Source organism: Hypomesus nipponensis, chromosome 17, assembly GCF_054491055.1.
Source record: "Hypomesus nipponensis isolate SF chromosome 17, ASM5449105v1, whole genome shotgun sequence".
Classification (NCBI taxonomy): Eukaryota; Metazoa; Chordata; class Actinopteri; order Osmeriformes; family Osmeridae; genus Hypomesus; species Hypomesus nipponensis.
This window is the reverse complement of record NC_140377.1, coordinates 23,372,501-23,384,889: the sequence shown is the minus strand read 5'-3', so window position 1 is coordinate 23,384,889 and position 12,389 is coordinate 23,372,501. Positions and strand designations below refer to the sequence as shown.

At 52.8% G+C, this 12,389-nt stretch overlaps 2 protein-coding genes across 3 annotated transcripts in view; both read right to left on the bottom strand.

The window, feature by feature from the left end:
• Window positions 1-144: 144 nt before the first annotated feature.
• LOC146254174 (cysteine protease atg4da-like) lies at window positions 145-4,430 on the bottom strand. 2 transcript variants are annotated; one of them, XM_084677150.1, is made up of 11 exons: window positions 4,415-4,430; window positions 4,133-4,298; window positions 3,414-3,674; window positions 2,590-2,673; window positions 1,875-2,241; window positions 1,650-1,717; window positions 1,357-1,556; window positions 1,198-1,276; window positions 1,054-1,130; window positions 851-970; window positions 145-755 (listed from the first exon to the last, which is right to left on the bottom strand). In XM_084677150.1, the coding sequence occupies exons 3-11, from the start codon at window positions 3,616-3,618 to the stop codon at window positions 609-611; spliced, it is 1,347 nt and encodes a 448-aa protein (XP_084533276.1). In that variant the 5' UTR covers window positions 3,619-3,674; window positions 4,133-4,298; window positions 4,415-4,430; the 3' UTR covers window positions 145-608. The 2 variants fall into 2 exon arrangements, with proteins under 2 accessions (XP_084533276.1, XP_084533277.1); XM_084677151.1 differs by lacking the exon at window positions 4,415-4,430 and having other exon boundaries at window positions 1,357-1,499.
• Window positions 4,431-7,465: 3,035 nt separating this feature from the next.
• Window positions 7,466-12,389, bottom strand: part of LOC146254173 (microtubule-associated serine/threonine-protein kinase 1-like) — a 25,558-nt gene continuing 20,634 nt past the window's right edge. Inside the window, exons 24-29 of the mRNA XM_084677680.1 lie at window positions 11,759-11,988; window positions 10,533-10,655; window positions 10,086-10,222; window positions 9,448-9,650; window positions 8,200-9,266; window positions 7,466-7,726 (exon numbers count right to left, since the gene is read on the bottom strand). Coding sequence (XP_084533806.1) covers window positions 7,466-7,726; window positions 8,200-9,266; window positions 9,448-9,650; window positions 10,086-10,222; window positions 10,533-10,655; window positions 11,759-11,988 — 2,021 coding nt within the window. The remainder of the gene's footprint in view (window positions 7,727-8,199; window positions 9,267-9,447; window positions 9,651-10,085; window positions 10,223-10,532; window positions 10,656-11,758; window positions 11,989-12,389) is intronic.

Sequence of the window (12,389 nt, the reverse complement as noted above, 5' to 3'; positions counted from 1 at the left end):
CAGGAGGCACGAGGGTCCTGCTGCACTACAGACCAGGCATCTATCTGCTCACTAGGAGGCACGAGGGTCCTGCTGCACTACAGACATGTACTTTGTCATTTTTACTAAAAGGGAACTTCAAAGTCATGAATAAGGCACTTGATATTTATGTTTGTAAAATATTTATTATAAAACCACCCGGCTCATTTGAACTTCCTGTTAAAAGCTTAATTAGTACTGATCACTCCCAGCTTCCATACAGCTAGCTGGTACCACATCATGAACATGGTGCTAGCTGGTACCACATTATGAACATGGTGCTAGCTGGTACCACATCATGAACATGGTGCTAGCTGGTACCACATCATGAACATGGTGCTAGCTGGTACCACATCATGAACATGGTGCTAGCTGGTACCACATCATGAACATGGTGCTAGCTGGTACCACATCATGAACATGGTGCTAGCTGGTACCACATCATGAACATGGTGCTAGCTGGTACCACATCATGGACATCTCTCTGTTCTCTCGTTTCCTTGTGAGAGTCACATGAGTCTAATCTGCTAATCCATTCACACATTTGGTCACATTTGGGGGAGGAAAGGGACATCGCTGGCCCCGTGTGTTCAGAGCAGAACAAACTCATCTCTGCTGCTGGTGCTATTCAGACGGGCGTGGTTTAGGACGGCCCTGCCCCCCTCTTCATCCTCCTCCTGGGCATGGCCCTCAGCAAAGGTAAACATTGGATATGTCTCTGTGGAGGAAGACAGAACCTGCGGGGAGGAGAAAAGGAGAGAGAGGGGGAGAATATATTGCCTGTTGTAAACAGTGGATAAGTATGTTCCGTTAGAGGATGACTCGTACGTACGGTGTTGACAGCTGAGCAGACAGCCTCTACATTCTCCGCACCCCTGGCGTAGAAGCCTACAGTACAGCTGGGGTCCATCCGACAGAAGGACATCTTCATTGGACGACCACAGTGGAACGACTGGGGAGGGGAGGAGATTGGGAGTGTTTGTGATTGGCTAGAGGACAGATAGGTTGTTGCTGTTGGTGGAAAGGCTGGTGTACCTTGAGAGAGAAGCCAGGCTGGGTGGTGTCTACAGCAGGCTGACAGTAGTGAGGGTCCAGATACAGGAGCCTATCACCTGGGGGAGGAGGAATGGTTTGAGGGGCAGAATCATGAGGAAATGAGAGAAGAAGAGAGGGACATACCTTGGTAGCCAACAAAGTACAGTGAATGTCTGGGTTTGCCTCCCATGATTCCTACACAGCACTGTAACCCCAGCAGAGCCTGAACACAGAGGGAAGGAGCGAGTTGGTAAGTGTGAGTGAGGTGTGTGTGAGAGGTGTGTGTGTGAGATGTGTGTGGACCTTGACACTGCTGATGTAGGCGGGGTTGAGAGCGTCGCCCCCCAGCCTCACAGGCACCAGGATGAGGACCCCCCTGCTGGCAGCAACAGGAACTTCACCTGACACACACACCTCAACCAGGCTCAGCACATCACCCTTGTACACTACACACACGCACACACACACACACACACACACATCCAGACATGACAGTGTGTAGACTACACACACACACAGCCAGACATGACAGTGTGTAGTGGAAGATGATGGTGATGTTGCCAGATAGTGAGTGTGGAGGTTCAGTAGAGACTCACCAGTGCAGTCCTGAGCTACGTACACCACCAGATGAGGTGACACCTCTACTGACGCTGCCACAGCCTTACTGAGACACACACACACACACACACACAGGAAGGACAGTGAAGGACTGGATATCTGCTTGGTGTCTATTCTATAGAAGTGGTGTGTGTGTGGTGTGCATGTGTGGTGTGCATGTGTGGTGTGTTTGTGTATGCGTGTGTCTGTGTGGTGTGTCTCACCGGAGAATGTGTCCTGCAAGGCCAGGTCCGTACCAGTCCCCTGCCCTCCGCCCCGCCGCCTGGCCAGCCCTCACCAGCAGGTGGAGCCCCAGAGGAGCCCCAGGGTGGTCCCCCAGCCAGGACACCACACGCTGGGCCGGGCCAGGACCTGGACCTGGGTCAGGCTCAGACTGAGCACCCACCAGATGTAGCATTAGCCCCTGTGCCAGCAGCATCTGAGCACTGCGCAGCATGCACCCCCAGCCGCTGTCCGAGGTGTGTGTGTGTGAGGTGTGTGTGTGTGACAACCCCCTGAGAGGAGGGAACCCCCTCCTGTAGGTCAGCCACAGCAGGGAGGAGAAGGCCCTGTGGAAATGCTTCCTCTCAGCTGACACACGTCACATTAACAGTTAGTTGCAGTTTACCAAGGTATTTGTCTATGTGAATGTGTGTGTGTGTGCAGTGTTTCCCACACATAGACTGATTTCTGTCGGTGGAAAGTTTAGGGTACTTTTCGCTAAGTACCAACGAACATGTCTTAATCTTCTAGACTAGTGGGTTCCCCATCGTTCTTTTGGTGTGCTGTCTCACTAGCCCTACTCATCCTTCATCATGGAGCCGACCAGCTAAATAGTTATTTAGCACTAGCGTTGCTATCCCCCCCCCCCCCCGTGCCACAAATTGCTTTCTAATTTGTGGGAAACACTGGTGTGTATGTGTGTGTGTGTGTGTTCACCTCCAGTGCTCAGCAGGTAGGACTGTCCCAGCATGATGACAGGAGAGCTCTGGCTGAAGCGAGACTTGGACCTGAACCACCAGCCTGGAGGAGAGAGCCACCATGAGACTGACCAGCACCTAGCACACACTGTAGCTAGCACAAACTGTAGCTAGCACACACTGTAGCTAGCACACACAAAGCACCTAGTACACAGCAGCTAACACACACAGCACCTAGCACACACAGCAGCTAGCACACACAGTACCTAACACACACAGCACCTAGCACACACAGCAGCTAGCACACACACAGCACCTAGCACACAGCAGCTAACACACACAGCACCTAGAACACACAGCAGCTAGCACACACAGTAGCTAACACACAGCACCTAGCACACAGCAGCTAACACACACAGCACCTAGAACAAACAGCACCTAGCACACACAGTAGCTAGCACACACAACGCCTAGAACACACAGCGCCTAGAACACACAGCAGCTAGAACACACAGCACCTAGCACACACAGCGCCTAGAACACACAGCAGCTAGAACACACAGCAGCTAGAACACACAGCACCTAGAACACACAGCAGCTAGCACACACAGCAGCTAGCACACACAGCAGTTAGCACACACAGCGCCTAGAACACACAGTAGCTAGCACACACAGCGCCTAGAACACACAGCAGCTAGAACACACAGCACCTAGAACACACAGCACCTAGAACACACAGCAGCTAGAACACACAGCAGCTAGCACACACAGTAGCTAGCACACACAGCGCCTAGAACACACAGTAGCTAGCACACAGACAAATAGACCATTAAACATACTGACCGTACTTGACGTCGTTCAAGGTGGAGACCAGTCTGGTTCTAAGTCTACCTCTCTCCTCCTGCTGCTCCTCATGGCTGCTGCTCCCTGAGGAGCAGGGGGGGGCCTGGGGGCCCAGGGAGGAAGAGGACAGGTGGAGCCAGTCTTCGTCCTCTTCGTCCTCCTCTGGGCAGGGGTCTTGGCTGGGGAAGGAGCTGGGGGGGTCCATCACTGCTGGGGGGGCACCATCAGAGAACACAGAGCCCTCCCAATCTCCATAGCAACCTGAGAGTGCAGAGTGATTAGTTGATTACCACACCGAGTAGGACCTCAGGTGAATCATTCTCCTACTCACGCAGAGCACCTGAGATGACGAGTCAGCATTGTCCGATGAGGGGTCGCTGTTCTAATGTTCAATGCTAACCCTTACATTGGTAAACCATTAGAACAGCGACCCCTGGCCCCTGGTAGTCAACTAACGCTAGGTAAATCACTAAGACATGTGCCAGTCAACAGGTTTGTCAGGAAAAGTGTTTTCATTCATTACGTACAGTTCACGAGCATTGGAAGCTAGCTTAATTTAAAACCCGTGTAGGCTGCAACCGAAATATGACCCTAATTCAGGTGTAGCAGTCACTACTAGTAGTATCATCGTCAAACTATGTGGTTTCAATTGGTACGGGCATGGTTCGTATCAAGTTTCTAAAAGCTAACTAGCCATTAAGTCGCCAGGTCAATCTTACCTTCAGCCACGCTGCAGACGTAACTCACATATGACAGATATCCAACCAGACTGTCTGAACCATAGACATAATATTATTATTATGCCTATGGTCTGAACGTGTACTAACGCTCAGCTTGAGAACTGTCAACGCTCACCATAGTGATTAAAGATCTGCCTCGCACTTCCTGTTGAAAACCAGTAACTCATTTATGATTGGCCAAAAAATGGCTTAATCGTTACTTCCCTCCCCCTAGGCCCAGCTGATTGGTTTATTGTGTTTACTTTGAACATTAGAAAATACCTTGTTTGTGCGTCGATAGTTATTATCAGAGAATGTCTAATATAGAGAGAACCATAGATATATATATATCTATGGAGAGAACTGCCACTCTCGGGAAACTTCCGGGTTCTGAACTGGTTGAAGTTCCATGTGAGGGCGCTAACGAGCGAGTGCAGAATGAATGGAGGTCTATGGAGCGGTACCCCTCAAAATCCACTTTTCTCAGGATATCATTTTTTGTCTAGAAATTTAAATTCGGAATTCGGAAAGGGAGGCAAAAAAATACACACTGCTGGTTGTTATATTGTTTTAAAGTCGCCTTTCTGTTCTAAAAGGCTTTTGAAAATGTAATTGACGTCATACACATCGTACGACCAGAGCTACTGTTTGACGGCAAGCTCTGGTCACTTACTTTTTTCTCTCAGGGCATCGACAACACAGCTGACAGGTTAGGCTCTCCCTGTCAGTACACATGCTAGAAAGAGTTTTGGCTTGCAAATGTTGTTGCTAATGTTGCTAATGCTCCGACATTCTGATTCCGTTTCGGATGCCATCAAGCGGGAGCTCTGGTCGTATCAGTCCTTCACTAACCAATCAGCATTCTTTAGCAGAATGCTAGCGTGTTATTGCATTGAAACTGCAGCTAAATTTGGTACAATGGGGCTTAATAGGGAGTGGCAAGGCTCTCCTTAAACAGGCTCTGTTAGTATTGTGGTGTTCATTTGAGGTAACTTTTGTGGTTTTCCACAAAGCCACATTTACCACTGAAAACGTCAGTTTTGGGTTTCAATGAAGAAGTACACTTTGGTCAAAAATTAGCTAGCTAATCCTCAAAAGCACAGACAAGCAGAAGATACATGATCGAAAGAGGCAGACCGTGGATTCCTTCTAACTTTAATATCACGTATGTTTTCTTTTTTTTCCATTAGTTTCACAGCAGAATCTAGTACATGACGGGAGAATATTTTGAGAAAGTAGTGCTATAAAAGTTCCAACTTTGCACACAGACGAAGGTAAATGCATATCGCAGCTTTCGAGTCTTTTGAATGACAGAAGTTACACCGCACGAGACAAACACACACGTCGAGAAGAGCCTCTCGTCAAAGTTTACAATTCAGAGATGAAGAAAAGTAATGCACAAACGAACTATTTCAGAACACACAAAACTTACAATACAATAAATAAATACAACTTGTAATAAATATTATATGGCATGTATATAAAAAATACAAAAATCAATAAATAGGTTTGACACAAAATAAAGTGCAATTTCCTCGCAACATGGCGCTAACACAAAACTCCTAAAGTGGTATGGTCGATACCCTTTACACAGCATTCAGGATGAACTTGAAAACTAACACAAGTCTTCATTTTTTAAAATTAGAAATCTATCTCTAACTAAACTAAGATGGGGGGGGGGGGGGGGGGGTCAAAACATACACAGTGATCAGTTCAGGGTGAAGTCAGTGGCCTCTCCTATTCTCCAGTCCTTATCTCTCTGTGGTAACAGTGGAAGCCAGAATATGGATCATTCATCATCAGACCAGGAGTGTCTATCTGTGACCACCAGAGGGCAGTCTGACCTGAACTGAAGAAGGTTCCACCCAGTGTACAGTAGTGTGTGTACCTATGACCAGGTGTACAGTAGTGTGTGTAACTATGACCAGGTGTGTACCTATGACCAGGTGTACAGTAGTGTGTGTACCTATGACCAGGTGTACAGTAGTGTGTGTACCTATGACAAGGTGTGTACCTATGACCAGGTGTACAGTAGTGTGTGTGCCTATGACCAGGTGTACAGTAGTGTGTGTACTTATGACCAGGTGTACAGTAGTGTGTGTTTCTATGGCTGCCAGGTATCCAGTCCTGCCCCAGAGATCACCTCACTGTCCAGGACCCAGACACACAGCTGGTTTTGCATAAAGGTTATAACACAGTGCTGTAAACGATAACCTCTGTAAATTCTACACAACTTGTCCTCTCAACCTCTACACTAACACACACACATGCACTAACACGAACACACACACATACACACTAACACACACACATACATACTAACATGAACACACATACACAAACACACACACATGCACACACTAACGCTAACACACACAGCGTGGGATCTTCTCAGCCAGGAAAGACCAGGCATTCAGTCCCACAGCTGGTTGATTTATTGCAGACGCTCCTCCCTCGTCCACCGTGGTGTTGATGGAGAGGGTGGAGACATCTGGGTGGAGAAGCGGGGGGACCAGGGGAACGGGGGCTTGCTCCTTGCATAGTGTCCATCAGTCCATCCTGCCCCATCAGACAGCTTGTCTTTGTAGCAGGACAGACTTGGACGACATGACTCACCACTGACACTCCCAAGCTCTCCTCCAGCCAGGCCAAGCGTGTACTTCATAGGAGCTGATCCCATGTCCAAACCACTATTCATCTTTTTTAATTTCCCATACACATTTGATCCAGCTTCCTGTAGAATGAGGAAGCCCGGTGTTGTATATGGAATAACCAGGAAGTGGTTGTGCTGCCCGATGACATAACCAGGAAGTGGTCATGCTGCCCGATGACATAACCAGGATGTGGTCATGCTGCCCAATGACATAAACAGGAAGTGGCCGTGCTGCTCATGACATAACCAGGAAGTGGTTGTGCTGCTCGATGACATAACCAGGAAGTGGTCATGCTGCCCGATGACATAACCAGGAAGTGTGGAGGGTCCACATGGACATGCTGCAGCTAGCTGACGCTCAGCTCCATAATCACAGTGTTTACTACTTCTAAGATCCTGAAGAACTATTATTATTCTTTTCTTTTAAATATTCTCCATGTTCTCCCCTGTACAGTGTAGGACATGCATTAAGACATGAGCTTGTTGCTTTATGAGCATAATGAGGGGGGGCAAACAGTAGAACAGATGAAGAACTTCTCCTATCTCTACCTGTCATTTGGTCTGTTTCAGAGGAAGTGTTTTCTTCTCTTTACGGCGACTGTCTACACAGAACCGGAACCTGATATGGTCACATGACAATGGAACCTCAAAGACATAGTCCCGGGCGTTCCGGGGGGTCTTCAGTGGTTCTTGGTGGAACCTCCTCGTGCGCTGCTGTTCTCAGAGGGAACCAGGCCCTGGTCTGGCCCACGGCCACCACCTCCAGAACAAGCCTCAGCCATTCCTGCTGAGCTCCCCTGCCTCTCCTCACCGCTCCTGGGAGAGTCCTTGGGCCTGGGGCCCTCCAGGGAGCCCATCTTCATAGGCCCCAGCACAGTCCTGGCCACGCTGGACAGCTGGGTGACAAAGGAGGCCTTGTCGCCGGCGGAGACGGGACGGGACTTAGTGGAGAGGGAGGAGGAGAGCGAGGAGGGGGGGATGAAGGGAGAGGAGGGGGTGATGGAGGAGGAGGGTGTAAGGGATTGTGAGGAGAGGGGGGTGGAGGGGGGGATGAATGGAGAGGAGGAGGGGATGGAGGGGGAGGAGCAGGAAGGGGAGGAGGGAGAAATGGGGTTCTCCTCCAGGACCTCCAGCAGGGTTCTCCCCTCCCTGGCTCCCCGGTAACTGCTGCTAGGGGCCAAAACCTTGTCTGCTCTGGGCCTTCCTGGGGCTTGGCCTCTAGTTGGGGCTGGGGCTGAGGCCCTATGAGGGGTTGGGGCTGTGGTTGGGGCCCTATGAGGGGTTGGGGCTGGGGCTGTGGTTGGGGCCCTAAGAGGGGCTGGGGCTGTGGTTGGGGCCCTAGGTGGAGCTGGACCATGGGGTGGGACAGGAGGAGCATATCCTGTTCCCTCGCTGCGTCCACCCTGGATTTTACCTGGCTGGTTGGAAACAACTCGGGCTGGGTTAGAAAGGGTTGGGGCAGAGAGGGATGGGACAGAGAGGGCTGGGGCAGAGAGTGCTGGGGCAGAAAGGGCTGGGGCAGAAAGGGTTGGGGCAGAAAGGGCTGGGGCAGAGAGTGCTGGGGCAGAAAGGGCTGGGGCAGAAAGGGTTGGGGCAGAGAGGGCTGGGGCAGAAAGGGCTGGGGCAGAGAGTGCTGGGGCAGAAAGGGCTGGGGCAGAAAGGGTTGGGGCAGAGAGGGCTGGGGCAGAAAGGGTTGGGGCAGAGAGGGCTGGGGCAGAGAGTGTTGGGGCAGAGAGTGTTGGGGCAGAGAGGGCTGGGGCAGAAAGGGTTGGGGCAGAGAGGGCTGGGGCAGAAAGGACTGGGGCAGAGAGGGCTGGGGGGAGCTGGGCAAGGCCCCAGATGGGGGCTGGTGGGGTGGGGGGGTCAGGGACTCGTGCCTCCCCAGCCTCCTGCCTGGCTTTAGGCCTGGCCCCTCCCCCACACTGGGGGGGAGGAGGGGGGTGGAGGGGGAAGGCGGGGAGGGGGGCCCGGGGATGTTTTCCCCCTCCATCTCCAGCAGACTCTGCAGGCTGTGCTCGCAGTGGAAGGACTCTCGACGGTACTCCCCGTGGCTCACCTCCAGGCTGTGTTTCCTCAGAGTCACGCCCCCGCCCACCAGGGGGGAGGAGGGGGAGGAGGTGGGGGGGATGAGGGGCTTCTCTGTGGACTGCACGCGCTGCAGGAGGGGCGAGCGCGGGGGCTCAGCGCTCTTGGGGCGCGGGCGGGTGACGGGCGGCGAGGAGTGGAGCTTGGTGGGGAAGGTCTGGGTGGTGTTGGAGCTCCCGGGGGTGTGGCCGGAGAGGGGTGGGGGTGAGGAGATGGTGGGGGAGGGCGTGTGGGCCAGGGGGGAGAGGGGGATGTTGCCGGCAGACTTGCAGCGGGCTGAGCGGTACTGGCGGTGGAGCTTGGGGGAGAGGCCGTGCAGGGAGCTGGGACGCATGTGCTGGGAGGCGGGGGAGTTGGGTGTGCTGGAGGCAGGGGAGGAGCTCTGGGACGAAGACCCTGGGGAAGGAGCACACCTGTTATCACTCCACACCTGTACCTGTTATCACCTGTTATCACTCCACGTGGCTAGTGAGTGTGGCCAGTGAGTGTGGCTAGTGAGTGTGGCTAGTGAGTGTGGCTAGTGAGTGTGGCTAGTGAGTGTGGCTAGTGAGTGTGGCTAGTGAGTGTGGCTACCTACCCTGGTAGGGGGGGTCGGGGCTGGAGCGGCAGCTTTGGGTGGGCGAGCGGGCGGAGGAGAGGGAGGAGGAGGCGCTGTGCGTGGGAGAGCCGGGGAGACTGTCCCCAGACGACAGTGAGCGGTTCAGGGAAGACAGGCTCTGGCTGGTGTGCAGCAAGTTGGACTGCTTAGTGATCTTCCTGAACAGAGAGCTACGCTTCTTACTGCAGCAGATAAGGAATGAGGGGGAGAAGGGAGAGGAAGAGGGGGAGAAGGAGGAAGGGAAGAACGTGAGTGAAAGATAGTTATGTACATGCTAAACAAATATAAAGAATTTAGGTGATTAGCTGTGTAGCTAGCTGCAGTAGCACAACAGGTTAGCTGTGTAGCTAGCTGCAGTAGCACAACAGGTTAGCTGTGTAGCTAGCTACAGTAGCACAACAGGTTATCTGTGTAGCTAGCTGCAGTAGCACAACAGGTTAGCTGTGTAGCTAACTGCAGTAGCACAACAGGTTAGCTGTGTAGCTAACTGCAGCAGCACAACAGGTTAGCTGTGTAGCTTGCTGCCGTAGCACAACAGGTTAGCTGTGTAGCTAACTGCAGTAGCACAACAGGTTAGCTGTGTAGCTAGCTGCAGTAGCCAGCAGGACCAGGCTTACCTCTCTTGCCCCTCCTTGGCTGCAGCCCTCCGGTTGCGCCGCGCCATCTTGGACTTGTAGCTGGACTTCCGAGCAGGACCCACCTTGATGGACGTGTTCTCGAAGGGTGTGGTCGTCACGGTAACCTTGTTTCCACTCTGCAGAGATACCATGGAAACACACTCATGGTCACGCTCAATAACACACCAAGGCTTGTTTCTCCCCAACTCCCTCTTTCATGTCTCCTCTTCTCTCCTCTGTCTTTTCCTAAATCCTCCTCCCCTCTCTCTCTCCCCCCTCTCTCTCTCCCCCCTCTCTCTCTCTCTCTCCTCTCTCCCCTCCCCCTTCCCCTCCCCTCTCTCCCCCCTCCCCTCCCCTCTGCTCTCTCTCTCCTCCCTCTCCCCTCCCCTCTCTTCCCCATCCCCTCCCCACTCCTCTCCTCCCCTCTCTTCCATCTCCCCTCCTCACCTTCAGTATGAGCTCCACCACCTCTGTGTGGACCAGGCCATGGACCGACTCTCCGTTCACATGAGTGATGAGGTCACCAGCACACAGATCCGCCTCCTGGGCGGGTCCACTGTCTTCCACATGCTGTGATTGGAGAAAGAAAGACGTCAATAAAACAGATATCCAATCAAACAGAATCAAAACAGTTCAACCAGTCATCTTCAGATGTTAACACCAGAGGCCTGTTCCATAAAGGCCGCTCAAAAAAGTTGGACTTTAAGTCCCAAACCTGACTTGAATTCGATTAAATAGTCAAGCGGGGCTGAAGCGGTCCCATAAAGGCCAATTTCAGCTCATGTATTCTTACTAATTAGAGTCAGATTTAAGTAGTCAAGCTAATTGTGCGTGCACCCTATTCTTAAGCAGCCCGAGAGGTAAAACATGGATCATGCACCACGGCAAAAGCAGTGCCCACGCCACGTGATTTCTTCCATAAAGAACGTTCCCTTTAAATCTTGTAAAATAGGTGCGTTCGACATGGACTGACTTCATACAGCGCTGCACCCGGGCTCAGGCGGCTGACTTGAAACAATGAATTCTGGTTCGACTTTTTGTCCGACTTGAGACGGTGCCGAGGCTAGGTCACTGTGACGTCTCCATCAAAGTACCGTGAGATTGATTTGAGAAATGCCGGCTGTGTAGCCGAGCGCATTTTTTCAAGAGCAACTGCACGGGTTATAGTGACGACACAGCTATTTCATTGACTGACGTCAACGCAGCAAACCACGAGAAGCAGGAATGTCCGGCTGTTTTTAACTCCTCCCCTGCAAGCGGAAACTCTGGCCGGTCGTTTCATGCAGCCGCAGTCGATATCGAACACACCTAAAATGACCTACTCTAGACCATGTGACCTACTCACCCAGACCATGTGACCTACTCTAGACCATGTGACCTACTCACCAAGACCATGTGACCTACTCTAGACCATGTGACCTACTCACCCAGACAATGTGACCTACTCTCGACCATGTGACCTACTCACCCAGACCATGTAACCTACTCTAGACCATGTGACCTACTCACCCAGACCATGTGACCTACTCTAGACCATGTGACCTACTCACCCAGACCATGTGACCTACTCTAGACCATGTGACCTACTCTAGACCATGTGACCTACTCACCCAGACCATGTGACCTACTCTAGACCATGTGACCTACTCACCCAGACCATGTGACCTACTCACCCAGACCATGTGCTGCAGGCTGTAGATGTCACTGTCCCCCAGGTAGACCCTGATGGCCCGCAGGGTGAAGCCGTACTTCTTGCCCTGGCGGTGGATGGTAATGGGGGGGCGCAGGGAGCTCACCCTGGGGGAGCAGTCTCTGCTGGGGGAGCCGTCCCTGGAGGAGGGAGGAGACAACACAGAGAGCGGAGACATGGGGCTGGCCAGGGGGGAGGTGCCATGCTGCTCTACTGGGGGAGTGAGACAGAGGGGGGAGACAGAGGGGGGGGGGAGGAAGAGGGGGAGACAGAGGGGGGAGACAGAGGGGGGGGGGGAGGAAGAGGGGGAGACAGAGGGGGGGGAGGAAGATGGGGGGAGGAAGAGGGGGAGACAGAGTGGGGGGGGAGGAAGAGGGGGGAGGAAGAGGGGGAGACAGAGGGTGGGGGGAGAGACAGAAGGGGGAGACAGAGGGGGGGAGAGGGAGAGGGGGAGCAGAGGGAGAGAGACAGAGGGAGGGGGGGAGACAGGGGGAGGGGGAGACAGGGGGAGGGAGGGAGGGAGGGAGGGAGGGAGGGAGGGAGGGAGGGAGGGAGGGAGGGAGGGAGGGAGGGAGGGAGGGAGGGAGGGAGGGAGGGAGGGAGGGAGGAAGAAG